This window comes from Macaca nemestrina, chromosome 6 (genome assembly GCF_043159975.1).
Source record: "Macaca nemestrina isolate mMacNem1 chromosome 6, mMacNem.hap1, whole genome shotgun sequence".
Lineage (NCBI taxonomy): Eukaryota > Metazoa > Chordata > Mammalia > Primates > Cercopithecidae > Macaca > Macaca nemestrina.
In genome coordinates, this window is record NC_092130.1 from 4,916,057 (window position 1) to 4,932,256 (window position 16,200).

The 16,200-nt window shown below is 45.0% G+C and overlaps 1 protein-coding gene and 1 non-coding gene across 4 annotated transcripts; both read left to right on the forward strand.

Moving 5' to 3' along the window:
• The first annotated feature begins 5,074 nt into the window (after window positions 1-5,074).
• On the forward strand, window positions 5,075-5,177 carry LOC112426511 (small nucleolar RNA U13). The gene has a single exon (XR_003017862.1). It is a non-coding gene; the product is annotated as a small nucleolar RNA U13 (small nucleolar RNA).
• A 5,838-nt stretch (window positions 5,178-11,015) lies between these two features.
• On the forward strand, window positions 11,016-15,922 carry LOC105480914 (dopamine receptor D1). 3 transcript variants are annotated; one of them, XM_011740107.3, is made up of 2 exons: window positions 11,016-11,073; window positions 12,382-15,922. In XM_011740107.3, exon 2 carries the CDS (start codon window positions 12,866-12,868, stop codon window positions 14,204-14,206), a length of 1,341 nt encoding a protein of 446 aa, XP_011738409.2. In that variant the 5' UTR covers window positions 11,016-11,073; window positions 12,382-12,865; the 3' UTR covers window positions 14,207-15,922. The 3 variants fall into 3 exon arrangements, with proteins under 3 accessions (XP_011738409.2, XP_011738408.2, XP_011738407.2); XM_011740106.3 differs by lacking the exon at window positions 11,016-11,073 and adding an exon at window positions 11,195-11,320; XM_011740105.3 differs by lacking the exon at window positions 11,016-11,073 and adding an exon at window positions 11,327-12,265.
• Window positions 15,923-16,200: the final 278 nt, after the last annotated feature.

Sequence of the window (16,200 nt, forward strand, 5' to 3'; positions counted from 1 at the left end):
CAGACCCTGAGCCCAGGTATCTCCAAAGAGACATGTACAGACAACCTCTTAAGGCCCCTTTTGTGGTTTCTAATCAGGGAATGGAGTTAAAAAAATTTTTTTTTAATTTAAAAAAAAATTTTTAGTTCGATCGTTTTTGGGGAACAGGTGGTGTTGGTTACATGGATAAATTCTTTAGTGGTGATTTCTGAGAGTTTGGTGCATCCATCACCTGAGCGGTGTACATTGTGCCCAATGTGTAGTCTTATCCCTCAGCCTCCTTCTAAACTTCCCCCCCGGAGTTTTATTCTTGAAATGTTTCCTACTTCAAATTTTATCATTTTTTTTTTTTTTCCTAAAAGGCTGTACTGTTCAGGATTTCATCTCCAGATGGAGCCACACCAGCTTTTTTCCTTTCTTTACCTACATTTAGGAGGACCTTCTTCAGCAAGATTGCACACAGAATTTCTTCCAGTACAGCACGGCCTAAAGAAATCTAAGACCTAGTAAAAGTTTATGTAAGGAAGCAATCGATTTTAAAGAAAGGGGCAAATAGTGTATAATATTTGCTACCATATCCAGTTGCCTCAGGTAGAAACAGAACAGTCAATTATGGGTGCTGCTCATCTTACTTTACAGAGTTGCTGTGAAAGCTAGAGATACACAGCCCATGACCTAACAACTCAGGTCCACGGTGTAAGCCCTTGGGGAGGCTGAGATGATGATGGGGAGGCTGGTTGAGGTAACCCATATGAGAGACATTGAGACCTGGATTAGAACACTGGGTGTTAAAATCAGGTGAAAGGAGCAGATGTCTCCCTGAATCCCAGAAGAATGAGCAAGCATGTATGACTTTGAATGTGGTGTAGGCAGGGGAAGCGTTACATAATGCTTATATGTAATGTATTTTTAGTAGAGACGGGGTTTCACCGTGTTAGCCAGGATGGTCTCGATCTCCTGACCTCGTGATCCGCCTGCCTAAACCTCCCAAAGTGCTGGGATTACAGGCATGAGCCACTGCGCCCAGCCTATAGGTTGTGCTTTTACTCTGTTTACAGTGCCCTTTGATGTGCAAAAGTTCTTCATTTTGAAGTCCGATTGTTGTTGTGTATGGCGAAGGCAGTATTTTTCACCAATGGAGGAATTACAAGAGGAGCAGCGAGTTTTGGAGGAAGATGGTAAGTTTGATAAAAAACACAGGTAAAATCTGAGGGAGATGTTGAGTGGACAGATGATATAATAGAAAAATCCCAGAGAGGTGGAGGGCTGGCGATTGGGGCCACAGTGTCTTGTGGGTGTCATGGAGAGGAAACTTTTACCCAAGGTACCCAGGATTCTGTCCGTGAGGTTGCTGGCCGTTCTCTGGGACCTCCTCAAAGTTTTCCATCTCTTCCAAATTAGTGCTGTCAGAGGTGTTGAACCAGAGCAACTCCATCTTGAATAGGAACTGGGTAAAATGAGTCTGAGACCTATTGGGTTGCATTCCAAGATGGTGAAAGCATTCTAAGTCACAGGGTGAGACAGGAGGTTAGCACAAGATACAGGTCATAAAGACTTTGCTGATAAAACAGGCTGCAGTAAAAAAGCCAGCCAAAACCCACCAAAACCAATATGGCGATGAGAGTGACCTCTGGTTGTCCTCACTGCTACACTCCCACCAGTGCCATGACAGTTTACGAAAGCCATGGCAATGTCAGGAAGTTGCCTTATATGGTCTAAAGAGGGGAGGCATGAATAATCCACCCCTTGTTTAGCATATAATCAATAAATAGCCATAAAAATGGGCAACCAGCAGCCCTCGGGGCTGCTCTGTCTGCAGAGTAGCCATTATTTATTCCTTTACTTTCCTAATAAATTTGCTTTCACTTTACTCTATGGACTCACCCTGAATTCTTTCTTGCACAAGATCCAAGAACCTTCTCTTGGGGTCTAGATTGAGACCCCTTTCCAGTAACAAAACCACTAAAATATGGGGACTTCTTCCAGTTTCTTTACTTCATGAGCATAACAAGCTCTCTCAGGTATCCTTGAGACTCTAGAAATCTCTGGATAAAAGTACACTGACCTCAAAAGTGCTCTGATTTTAAAAGGACCCTCTTTATATTTCTTTCCCAATCCTGTAACCATATCGCTCCCTATCCCTGCTTTTCTCCCCTCCCCACACGCTCCCACCTGAGTCTTTGCATTCCTTCTGCGAACATACTTTTCCTTCCTTCTTCATCTAAGCTTGTCCTCTGAGATCTTCCGTTAAGATCAGATTCAGTGTTGCATCCTCTGTAAAGTCTCTTTTGGTGCCCCTATCCACCCTCCCAATGCTGGGATGGGCATCTCCATTAGCTGTATTTCTAGAGGTACAGCTAATCAGGCCAATCTCACTGTGCAAAATTGGGAGATTTGGTGCCTGCTGGCTCCAATGATTCCAGGTAAGATAGCAGGGGATTGCCCACTGGAAGCAGGTAATACACATCATTTATTTAATCTATTAAATATGTTTATTATAGGGAATGAAGTTTGCAAATGAAATAAATTATTGGGAGAAGATCCATCATTATATAGATTATGTAGGGTCATCAGTCATCTGTTAATTAGGAAAAAACCTGAGGTTCCTTGTGTTTAATTCTTCTCTTTGCTGGCCAGCCAAGCAAAAATTGTGGCTCCGGTTGTGTTAAATACAAACAAAACATAAAATGTGTTTCTTTCCCTATTCCTTCCCCTTTCCTTTCTCCCTCTGTCCTTTTCCCTCCTCCTCTTTCCCTCCTCCCCCCTCTCTCTTTCTCCTCTCCCTCCTCCTCCTCTTCCTCTTCTTCAGCTGATCAGATAGAAATCTCTGACTGTAAGTCACAGAAATGTACTATGGCTAACCTAATCAAATGGAAATTCACTGGAAAGGTAACACTGAGTGGAGGGGAGGCTGTGGAGCCAGGCTTGAGAAAGGACAAGGAACAAAGCACCCAGGGCTTCTGGAAGCATGAGTTCCATGCATAGTCTCACAGCAGAAGCAGTCTGGTCAGAGGGATGCTGATGAGGCTGATGCTATTTCATTCACATGGGTTCAATTTATCTGTTCTTCTGCTGAAGACACAAATCTCAGGGAGGAAGCATCTGGTCAACCTGTCTCAGGTCATGTGTCTATTCCCTTAGCTAGGGAGGGACAGGCCCTATCAGACCACTAGAACAGGTAATTCCCCCAAAGTAATCTGGAATGTTTTCTTCAGAGAAGGTGAAATGGATGCTGGACTGGCAAAGACCAATGAATGTACACTTTACAAACAGCCTTTGCCAAGACAAAATGCAATGCAAGGGAAGATTTCGTGATCTGTGCCCACCTGCTTGATACTTTGGACGGGATTTCATGTAAGCTTCTTAGCAGCTGTATTTGCAGTTTCAGGGGTGGGAGATAAGGAGGGCATCTAGGTGAAGAAACTTGAACAAGGCCCCACAGCTTGACAGTAATGGGGCCAAGATTCAAACCCAGGTCTGCCTGACCCGCTGTTCCTTCCACTGCAGCCCCAGGCTCGTCTCCCGAATTGGGGTACGTGAAGCTGGGGGTGAGAGTGACCAGTGCATATGTTCTAGGGAGGGGAAGTAATTAAATCAATGCAGAGACAGGCTGAGAGGAAAGCCCTTTGTGAATTGAAGGATACTCTCTGGGCTCCTCCAGTGATATACAATCTCATGGGCCCAGCAGACAAATTAGTAGCTTTTGTTTCTTCACAAAGCATTGATTTTCAGCCTCAAGAGCCACTTCAGCGTTTTTCGCTGCAGAGACTCTCCCCTGGGCTTCATTCATGTCTTCTATAAATGGCCTAAAGAAGACTCTCTAAGTGACTTAAATAGCTTCTACGTTTACACAGGGTAAACAATTTTTGTGGATTAGCCTGTCTTTCATCTCAGCTTAGGTTATGATTTTGCTAGCAAGCACATTTTTCTTTTTCAACAAAATCAAAGCTTATAGCAATTCTATATTGTGTTGTGCTAAAAGTATTTATCATTTACCACTGTCATAAAAAATCTACGAGGACAGGGTGGTTTGTTTTGTTCCCAGCACCTAGAACAGTACCTGGCCAATAATAGGCACTCAAAAAATACTTAGGGAAGGCATGGTGGTGTTCATAACCATTCCATCCCTTCTCAAAGCATTGGCACTCCCCATACCCTCCAAAGACCAGGCAGAGCCAGGTGGACCCTCTATGTCTCTTAAGAATGAAGGATTTAGGTGGGGGAAGATGAGAATGCTGGAACCGTAATGACAGGTGGGGCCGGGGCTAGATTTGATTCTATGGCAGGCCAGAGTCATGAACCAGGAGCAGTTTTGTGGTATTAAAGTATCACTGGACTAGCCTCCATTTCCAACCTCAGTTTTTCCTGCCTGATTAGATTCCTTTGCCTTTTTAGACTTAAAATCTAAAAAGTTGAGACATAAATCTAAAAGTTGTGACTTTTCTTGATCTCTGCTTCCAGACAAGATGGAACAACAGGGATGGGATTTGCCCTCCCACCAGAAACAACCAATAAAATGAACAAAATACATGAAACAATGTTTCTGCAGATACTGGACATCAGGAAACAAAGGACAGCAATCCCCGAAAGATGGGGAAAAATGAGGTGAGCCTTATTGTCACCCAGCTTGCTGCCTCAAAAGACGTTCCAAGCCATAGTGCAGGGAGGGGGACACAGGAGGAGTCGGGCAGACTGCCTGAGTTGAGTGAACACAACTAAGGGTCCAGGGAGATCAAGACGACCAGAGGTCACAGAACAGAGTACTGCAAAGGAGGGACCTGCCGAGAAAGAGACAGAGTGAGAGAGAGAGAGAGAGAGATAGAGAGAGGGAGAGAAAGGACTCCAGGGATCTTCAGAGAGTCCCCTTTGAGTGTTCAGCAGAGGACTAGCCAGTACATGAGTGTGCAGAAATCTAAGCATGGAAATTACAAGGACAGTATCTCAGTGCCCGGCACTGACGCAGGGCCATGAACAGGGTTTGCCACCACCAGCCAGATACACTGAAAAAGAATCTTGCTTCAGTCACACAAAATCAATAAACCCAGATTAAACTCTGCTCTGGTTCTACCTACTACCTCTTAAAAGCAATACCCGAGTCCTTTTGTGGTTCATAAGCATAATGATTCGGTTTTCATGCTCATGTGTGAGATGCGCTGCCTCAAGCCTTGTTACAGTGTCAGCACGTCACTCATCTGATGTGAGGAAAGAAAGGAACAAAAGAAAAAAGAGGGGAAAAAAGAAAGAAAAAGAAAAAAAGCAAGAACTGAAGGATTAAACTGTTTCCAAATAACTGTAATATCTTCTAGAGCAAAACTCAAGACTATTTTTAAGAATATGAAAAGGCTAGCACCAACTAGATAAAATTTACAATGTATGACATCCAAAAAAATGAGCAGGCATGAAAAGAATTAGACAAATATGACCCATGATGAAGAGAAAAATCAATTGAATGGACGCAGAGGTTAGAATTAGCAAAGAAGGACATTAAAATAGTTATTATAACCATATTTCACATATTCAGAAAGTTAAGTGGATACACAGGAAATGTAAAAAAGACATAAAATGAACTTTCAGAGAAGAAAACTACAAAATGTGAGATGAAAAATACACAGAATGAGATCTGACAACACGTTAGTCCTTGCAGAAGAAAAATGTTAGTTGACTCGAAGATATAGCAATAGAAACTATCCAGAATGAAATACAGAGGGAAAAGAGAGTAAAGAGAAGAGAATCTGCATCAGCGAGTTGGAGGCCAACTGCAAGCAGTCCATGCATTTAACGAACCCAAAGAAGAGAATGAAAGGGGAAAGATAAAAAGAACTATTTAGGCCAGGTGCAGTGGCTCACGCCGGTAATCCCAACACTTTGGGAGGCCGAGTGGGCAGATCACTTGAGGTTAGGAGTTCAAGACCGGCGTGGCCAACCTGCTGAAACCCCATCTTTATTAAAAATACAAAAATTAGCTGGGCGTGGTGGTGTGCACCTGTAATCCCAGCTACTCAGGAGGCTGGGGCAGAAGAATCACTTGAGCCCAGGAGGCCAACGTTGCAGTGAGCAGAGATTGTGCCACTGCACTCTAGCCTGAATGACAGAGTGAGACTCTGTTAAAAAAATAAAAATAAAAAAAAAATTAAGGAATAATGACCACAGTTTTCCAAATTGACAAAAACTGTAAGCCTATAGACTAGAAAAACATGCTAAAGATTTGAAGAAAACTATTCTTAGGTAGATCTTGATCAAATCGCTTAAAACCGGTGATAAAGAAAAAATAATCTTAATAGCCAGAGAAAAGAAAGACATGTTATGTAGAGAGGGACAAAGATAAGGTTGATAGCAGATATTTTGTTGGAAAAAATATAAATAAGAAGACAGCAGATCAACATCTGAAACCATTAAAATGAAAAATCTGTCCATCTAGAATTCTATACCTAGCAAAAATATCTTTCAAGAATGAAAGCAAAATGGATACTTTTTAGAGATATAAAAACTGAAAAAAATCAACCACCAGCAGCCCTGCACTTCAGGAAATGTTAAAGGTCGTCCTTCTAGCAGAAAGATGATCCCAGATGGCAATATGGATCTACATAAAAAGGAAGAACATCAGAAATGGCACATGGGAAACATACAGTATTTATTTCTTATTACTTAAGAGTTCTTTAAAAGATAATTGACCATTTAAGAAGACTTGGAAGAATACTATTGTAATGTTCTTAATGATACATGGAATGATATAATATCACTTAAATGCAGGCTTTGAAAAATATTACATATGTATGTTATAAAATATATATGTGTATATGTGTGTATAAATATATATAGACAGAGAAATGATATTAACTCTAAAGCAACCATGAAAATAACAAAAAATTATAGAAAATTAGCCAATAAAAAAGATAAAATGGAATTATAAAAACTACTCAGTTAAGCCTATAAAAGGCAGAAAAGAGGGGAAAAAGGGAAAAAAGAGCAGGTGCAACAATAGAAAACACATTATGCGCGTTCCACTACCTATCAACCACTGAAGAAACTGATATATATTGATTTTGAAATTTTAAAGTGTTGATTTTTGAATTGTGTAACTATAGGAGAGGAAAATACGACACAGGATTAGGAATTTCAGAGAAGTTACATTTACTGTCGGAAACAAGCATTCTAGTTACTTAGTCAAGGTCAGCCAAACTTTCTCTCTTTTCACTAACATCATAAGCTAATCATTTTGTGTATAAAGTCAGCTTTAACAATCCTAAAGACTCTTAAATACATCATTTGATATACTTGACAGTTCCGTTGTTTTATTTATTCTTTTATGAGATTAAGCTCCCCTTTGATAGTGTGCCTTCTGTATTCACCGACTTTTATATACTCCAAATAAAGATTTGTTGAAAAGCATCATTTTGACCTCCCCCTCTTCTCTGTGCGTAAATCACACACGGTAGAGCTTAAAAGACATACTAATTTGTTAAACAAAGGTGCTTTTGTGTTGGGTTTACATTCTCAGCATGATCTAATACCTGATTGCATTTTTATTTGTGTTCTTGATGTTTGTGGGGGAGATTTTTATAGAACAAAATGGAAGGCTTTGTTTCACCTTAGCTTCAAGTAAGAAAATAGGAAAAACTCCAAACCTCTAGCAAAACTGTAAGTTCCTCTGAAATTCACACTCTGTGCAAAGTGAAACACTGAGATTTAAGCTCCATTTTACCCTTTCCTGTTCTCTCAGCAATGATGTTCAAAAGCCAGTGACCTATGTCTGTTAGGAAGGCACCTCAGGCATTGAGTTATAGAATGATAGAGAAACTGGTCCAACACTCTGGTTTTCCTGGTGATCTGAAACAAAATCACCTCCTTGGTTATTCTCAGGTTCTCTCCTTCTCTGCCTGTTTAGCAGGTTTTGCTTTGCTGGCTGGGTTTCTGAGCCTTTTTTATGTGTTATGATGTCTAGTCTGTTTTCTGCTACTGTAACAGAATACCACCGACTATGTAAACTATAAACAATGAAGTTTATTTGGCTCAAGTTCCTGGAGGCTGGGAAGTCCCACATCATGCGGTGGCATCATAACTTGGCAGAAGAAGGGAGTACACAAGAGGCAGGGTGGGAATGGAGGCTGAACTTATCCTTTTATCAGGAGCTCCCTCCAGCAGTAACTAACCCACTCCAGAGATAACAAGATAGTGGTATTAGTCCATTCAGGAGGGCAGAACCCTTTGGCCTAATCACCTCTTAAAGGCCCCAACTCTTAATCTTGTCACAATGGCAATTAAATTTCAACATGAGTTTTGGCAGACATTCAAACCACAGCATATGGGTAGGGAGGAGATTTAATATCTGACATTGAAAATGACAGGAATTTACTTGTGGTGGAGAAATATAGCTCTCAACCACTACCAAAATGCTGTGTGTTGATTTGATCACCTGGACTTGTCAGGTAAATGGGTGGAGAGAAAAAGATAAAGGTCAGTATGGGCTAGTTTGAAATACTTTAGGTGATTTTTCAAGCAAAACAAAAAAGTTTTTTTGAGCAGCTGGTGGGCTTGAGAGAAATGAGAACATGAAGTATGCTATGAATGTTCCTTTGAACAAAATTTTGATTAATATTTAAATGTCATGTCAAATATTTTTCCACTGTTAAACTGATGTTTTCTTGAGTGTGATACCACCTGAAGCCCAGGTGTTGTGATGTGTTTGTCATCCTTGTTTTAATTACAAGAACGGCGGCATTGTTGTTGGCTCTGAGAAGACTGGGGAACTGCGGGCACTTCTGAAAGGCAGTCATTAGACAGAAATTTTACCCCTCAAATTGGCCTCATCCTCACCTCCGGTGTGTGCTACCTCGATTTTGGGGTGGCAGGGCAGTTAGTGTGTTCTTTCGAGGTTACTTCCTGAAGTACATTTTCTTGCCATATGGAATATTCCTACAGAGTCCTGCCTCCCCCAGTCCAATCCCGCTGGCTCTTATCCTGCAGATCAGGACCCCACCCTTTCCTGCTTTCCAAGGTTAATGCTGAATTTCCCCTACCTATTTTATTTCTGGGTAGTTTCAGTGGAAAATTGCAGATGCCAATGTAGAATGTCAGGAGTTAAATGCTCAGGCTTACATGACAGTCTTGAACCAGAAACATATATTTAATTTGTGTTTATTAGTAAAAGGGAAAGAAAGAAAATGAAACAAGGTCAAGAAGCTTGGAGAATGATGGCCTTGGGGAAAGTGATCCAAAAGTGTTATGTTAAGCACGACTTAGGGCTCTATAGAAATGCGGTTCTTGGGGAATGTGTGTGGCAACAATTGTGTCCCTGACCCCCAGTCTGTTGGACACTGTGTGTGACAGCAAGGCCGTGGGTGGGAGGAGAGAGCTGTGAGCACAGGCACAGGAGGGTCCGTGCCAGCAATACGGTCGTTTCATTTAAAGCCAAGGTGCAAAAGGCCGAGCGCGATGGCTGGCGCCTGTAATCCCAGCGCTTTGGGAGGCCAAGGCAGGTGGATCACCTGAGGTCAGGAGTTTAAGACTAGCCTGGTCAACATAGTGAAACCCCATCTCTACTAAAAAGACAAAAAACTACCCGGGCGTTGTGGCAGACACCTGCAATTCCAGCTACTTGGGCGGCTGAGGCAGGAGAAGCGCTTGAACCCAGGAGGCAGAGGTTACAGTGAGCTAAGACAGAGCCATTACACTCCAGCCTGGGTGACAGAGCAAGACTCTGCCTCTAAATAAATAAATAAATAAATAAACAAACAAATAACCAAGGTACAGTTTGTGCTGGCGAACTAAATGGAATTATTACTTGGTTTAGGTTTTTTTTTTTTTCCAGAGAAAATTTTTGCTTCTGATATGTTGCATGGCTCTTGTGGAGATTGGACTGTTGGGTTTTTTTTTTTTTTGAAACGGAGTCTCGCTCTGTCGCCCAGGCTGGAGTGCAGTGGCCTGATCTCGGCTCACTGCAAGCTCCGCCTCCCAGGTTCACACCATTCTCCTGCCTCAGCCTCCCGAGTAGCTGGGACTATCAGGCACCTGCCACCACGCCCGGCTAATTTTTTGTATTTTTAGTAGAGACGGGGTTTCACTGTGTTAGCCAGGATGGTCTCGATCTCCTGACCTCATGATCTGCCTGCCTCGGCCTCCCAAAGTGCAGGGATTACAGGCGTAAGCCGCCGTGCCTGGCCTGGACTGTTGGTTTTTTATTGGGTGCCAGGGGTTCCTGCCCAGGGAGGGTTGACGGGCTCCTAGGTTTGGTGCCAAGCCCTCTGGAAACACCGTCTCAGTTAATACTTAGGACAATCCTGTTAAATCCTCGTGGTTTCATTGAGGAAGAACCCGAGCTCAGAGAGGAGAGAGTGCACATTGCAGCCGACAGTGGCAGGGCAGGACCAGGCGGTCAGGCAGTGTGACCTGGGGGCTCCATGCTTATTCTCCTCATACCTTTCGGGAAGGCACAGGAAGGCACCACAATGTCGCAATTTCCGCACAATTAGTGCAAAGTCTCACCTGTGAGCTTGCCTGGGGCAACCAGGAGAGGCTGGGGGCTCCTTCTCCACCAGGCCCTGCTGCCTCCATATGGCTCTTCCTTGTATTTTAGCCCTGTAGGTAAGTTTCCAGTTTGTGGGTTCCTATACCACATGTGCTGAGTTAAAAGAACAGGTGGGCAGCGGCGCAGCTCCCGCGTTAGCTGCGTGACTTTGAGCAGGCCCCGCTACCTTTCTGAGCCGCATTTCCACTTGGGCGAAGCGGGATGAGCCGACCCCGGAGCGGGGGAAGGATTGTTTTAACGGGGGAACAACGTAAAGAGTGCACCGGCAACACGGATGCTGCCGAGTCAATGCCCGCTCTGCCTTTCTCTTTGACAGTAAGGCTTGCGTCTTGCCTGCTCTAGCACCCCAGGTTTGAACGCAGTGGGCGCACAGGAGGAAACATTGGTTCACGAATACAATGCCAGCAAAGTAAAATTTTTCACCCGTGTCCTTTTTTCGGGGCATTTCAAGCGGAGGAGCCCTGAGTGAAGAAGATTCCGCTTCCCTGTTTTCAGGTTGGCAGTCATGGACCGGGAAAAACGAGCCGCGGCGCGGGTCCCTGGCGGTCGCTGGAACGCTTGTGAGTGAGGTTGGTCCCTGCGAGGGCACAGCGGGGTCTCGGGAAGTCGCAGCCGCCGGCAGAGGGCGCTCCGGGCACACGGAGCGCGCGGCGCTCGGGTTGGGGCGCTGGGTAGGCGCTGGGCACCCGCTGCAGTCCGGCGTTGACCGCAGCCGGGACGCGCCCGCCACCGGGGCGGAGAAGGAGTGTGTCCCCTCTTGGCGCAGCGGCGCGCGCTGGCCCGGATCGCCGCTGCGCCGCGCCCTCCCTGCGAGCGGTGAGTACAGGCGCCCACGGGCATCTCTCAGCCTACTTAGGGGGCACTTGGAGACAACGCAGGTCGGACGTCGGCCGGCAGTTCTGGGAGTTGGTGTGCAGAGAATGGGGGGCTCCTGCTCGCTTATGGCTTTGGGTCGGGCTAGGGGTTGACCCCAAGAGGCGCTGGATGTCGGGGCCGAGCTTTGCTTTCAGGGGACTCAAGCTTACTTGAGGTTCTGACATCGGATTTGTCTCGCCGGCCCTGCGCGTGCTGCGCTGAGCTCCGGAGACTGGCGAGATAACCAAGGAGGGCAAGCACTCACCCGGGCGTCCTCCGCCCACCTCGCCCGCAGAACCATCCAGGGGGACCACGTGCGGCTGTCGCCCGCAACTCTGACTGTCAAGCGAGGACCGCCCCCAGGGCAGGGGAGGGGACGCGCGGGCGGGGTGGGCTGTGCCCCGCGGGAACCCCGCCGGCCCGTGCGCCTGCTGGTGCCAGCTCGGCTCGCTGCCTCGCATTGCCACAGGCTCCTGAGAAGTCGCGGGCAGTTTCTGCCGGGAGGCGCAGGGCCCTGCCCTGTAGGGCTGAAGGCCGCCCGAGGTTCGCCAAGGCTCTGGGCTCTCGAAAGGAAGACGAGAAAAGAAGCTGCCCAGGGGACCAGTCCTGGGAATGCTCTCTCCCAAGGAAGCTTCGAGCGCCCAGGAGCCCTTAGCCTGGGTCCAGTGCCCTTTGAACAATCCCTAGCTGTTCAAGGCAGTGGGGCGGCGCCTCCTCTCTGGGTACCTGGCGTGGGATCCTTTCCCCAAACGCACCCCCGCGATTTTTGCGCACCGGGAGCCGAACCCCTGCTGCCCGCAGCTGACTGGGCTCAGGCGCGCTTCCACAGCGTTTCAGAGCCGTTGCGCCTGGCGAAGTCCACATTCCAAGCTCCAGGGGCTTTGAGAGAGACGACCCCAAGGCAAGGTAGGTGGCTGGGACGGGCTTGCCCTGGGGATTATTAGGTTGGGCTTGACGTGAGTAAAGACGCGATCTGCTTAAGTCTTGGAGAAAGACCGTGTGTTTTCTCTTTGCTTTTGAAGGCGTTTGGAGAGCTGCTGAGGAGCCAGCGGCTTGGTGGAGCGAGAAGACATGTATTTTCAGCTGAGTCTCAGAAGGGGAGAATTTCCTGTGATCACCAGAGAAGCAACAGCCCCGAAATGTGATTGCAACTGACTAGCAGAGCAGAGGCCCAGGAGTCACTGGATTGATGATTTAGAACATGCTAAAAAGCCAACGCTTTATTTGGGGGAATTCAGGGGCTTTCTGGTGCCCAGGACAGTGACCTGCAGCAAGGAAGTCAGAAGACAAATGTAGAAATCAAGAGTGACAGTCCGCAGGATTGACTTGGATTGCCACTCAAGCAGTCCTCTGATGGAATGTTGGTGAAGTCCTCTGCCAGGGAAGCAATAGGGCTGTGCAAGGGGCTGCCTGGTGGGGAGGACTCCTGGAAATCTGACTGACCCCTATTCCCTGCTTAGGAACTTGAGGGGTGTCAGAGCCCCTGATGTGCTTTCCCTTAGGAAGATGAGGACTCTGAACACCTCTGCCATGGACGGGACTGGGCTGGTGGTGGAGAGGGACTTCTCTGTTCGTATCCTCACTGCCTGTTTCCTGTCGCTGCTCATCCTGTCCACGCTCCTGGGGAACACGCTGGTCTGTGCTGCCGTTATCAGGTTCCGACACCTGCGGTCCAAGGTTACCAACTTCTTTGTCATCTCCTTGGCCGTGTCAGATCTCTTGGTGGCTGTCTTGGTCATGCCCTGGAAAGCAGTGGCTGAGATTGCTGGCTTCTGGCCCTTTGGGTCCTTCTGTAACATCTGGGTGGCCTTTGACATCATGTGCTCCACCGCGTCCATCCTCAACCTCTGTGTGATCAGCGTGGACAGGTACTGGGCTATCTCCAGCCCTTTCCGGTATGAGAGAAAGATGACCCCCAAGGCAGCCTTCATCCTGATCAGTGTGGCATGGACCTTGTCTGTACTCATCTCCTTCATCCCAGTGCAGCTCAGCTGGCACAAGGCAAAACCCACCAGCCCCTCTGATGGGAATGTCACTTCCCTGGCTGAGACCATAGACAACTGTGATTCCAGCCTCAGCAGGACATATGCCATCTCATCCTCTGTAATAAGTTTTTACATCCCTGTGGCCATCATGATTGTCACGTACACCAGGATCTACAGGATTGCTCAGAAACAAATACGGCGCATTGCGGCCTTGGAGAGGGCAGCAGTCCATGCCAAGAATTGCCAGACCACCACAGGTAATGGAAAGCCTGTCGAATGTTCTCAACCGGAAAGTTCTTTTAAGATGTCCTTCAAAAGAGAAACTAAAGTCCTGAAGACTCTGTCAGTGATCATGGGCGTGTTTGTGTGCTGTTGGCTACCTTTCTTCATCCTGAACTGCATTTTGCCGTTCTGCGGGTCTGGGGAGACGCAGCCCTTCTGCATCGATTCCATCACCTTTGATGTGTTTGTGTGGTTTGGGTGGGCTAATTCATCCTTGAACCCCATCATTTATGCCTTTAATGCTGATTTTCGGAAGGCATTTTCAACCCTCTTAGGATGCTACAGACTTTGCCCGGCGACAAATAATGCCATAGAGACGGTGAGTATCAATAACAATGGGGCCGCGATGTTTTCCAGCCATCACGAGCCACGAGGTTCTATCTCCAAGGAGTGCAATCTGGTTTACCTGATCCCACATGCTGTGGGCTCCTCTGAGGACCTGAAAAAGGAGGAGGCAGCTGGAATCGCCAGACCCTTGGAGAAGCTGTCCCCAGCCCTATCGGTCATATTGGACTATGACACTGACGTCTCTCTGGAGAAGATCCAACCCATCACACAAAACGGACAGCACCCAACTTGAACTCCCAGATGAATCCTGCCACACGTGCTCATCCCAAAAGCTAGAGGAACTTGCTCTGGGGCTTGCTGTTAAGAAACTAAGGTATGGTGAGACTCTGAGGTGTCAGGAGAGCCCTCTGCTGCTTTCCAACACACAACTAACTCTATTTTCAAATACATTCCAGTGTATTTCCCGTGTTGTTCATAGTCAATCAAACGGGGACACTATAAACATGGGGAGCCACAAGGGACATGTCTTTGGCTTCAGAATTGTTTTTAGAAATTTATTCTTATCTTAGGACTTACAAAATAGGGCAAAGAATCAACAGTGAACAGCTTCACTTAAAATCAAATCTTTCTGGGAAGAAAATGAGATGGGTTGAGTTTGCTGTATACAAACAGGTGCTAACACTGTTCCAAGCAAAGTTTTCAGATTGTAAAGGTAGGTGCATGCCTTCATCCATTATTTCTAAAACATTAATTGAGCCTCACGGTAGGAATGAAAATTTTCTCCAGAATTGAGAGATGTTTTGTTGATATTGGTTCTATTTATTTATTGTATATATGGATATTTTTAATTTATTATATAATAAATCTATATTTATCATATTTAATAGGATAAATTAATGAGCTTTATCCAAGACCTTACAACCACATTTCTGGCCATTTAACTAGCACTTTATAAGTCAATGAAACAAACACACAGATTCTGTGACATTCTAAATGTTCATGTAACTTCTAGAAACATAGCAGAAACTGATAGATAAGAGAATAAAGTTGAAATGATTCCTTAAAATTCATGGATACAAATAAATGCAAGGTGAGAATTGACAAATGCTATAAATGCTTTCTTTTCTGAAAAGATTTTGAAAAATTTAAAAAAGTACAGCTACTACTGTGTTCAAAATGTTTTAAATGACAAAAGACTTTCCCAGAGGAATTTGCAATTCTGTAAATATCTTAAATAAAAGCCAGCTTAAGAGGAACCCAGCATTAAATTTATGATCTTAGTTGGTAATGAAAAGTATACGCTGCTTTGTATTTATGTAAAATAATTGGCCCTCTCCATCTTTTCTCATTTCACGTGTCAGGTAGTTTTTCTGAACCAGACAAATGGCTTTCCTGGAGAGAGATGCATAGCAAGGACAGTGGGTTACAGCAGTCCCACTAAGGGACCAGACTCAAACCCTGCATTTCCAACTTAGCAGGTCAAACCAAGCCACTCAGTGGGGCTACTTTTTGTAGTGCTTCAATCTGAATTTAGAGCTGAGTTTTAAAGAAGTCTTTAAATGTTAATGGTATACTGACTAACGAATAGTGCCTCATTATCATCCTTCAGTCAGATGCTTCTGTTGGTGGGAGAAACAGAAGAATCCTTCCCTTTGGGGGTATTGAGCCCCCTAAAGCCATCAGCATCTCTTTTGACAAATGCTAGTCCTTTCTCTGTGCTTTGGAATCAAGTTCCTGCATCATCACCCGGACTGTAAAAAGTATCATAAGCCTCCCTTGCCAGATGCCAACTCGTGAGGCATTTCAACAGAGTTTCTTTGAAATGTTTACAAAGTATTCTTCTTGATAAGCAATGAACTTAACATTTAGATGCAATCCGTGAAAAGAAAAAAAATCTGAAAAATATCTCCTGCATCAGGTCTGTGTTATTTATGTATTGTGAATGTTTTCTTAATTTTATTGGCTGTATGCTTTCTTACACATAATAAAAATATTTTGTGAACTCAAATCAACCCTGAATGAGCTGTGTTGCGTTTGCTAAACGTGTTTTTAAAACTAGAACATTTCAGATCTACAAGGAAGGAAACACAGGCATTTTCAAGTATATATATATTTTTTCTTTAATGGGAGTTTCTTCTGTTACATATGGCACATGTTGCCTTTGAATATTCCGAGTGAAAATGTTTTCTGATTTGGGCTATATACTCTTTTGTCTTCTGTCTTAATAATTTTTTTTGAAAAGAGGAATTACTTGAGGAATTATTTTACTTTTCATTTCACAGATTT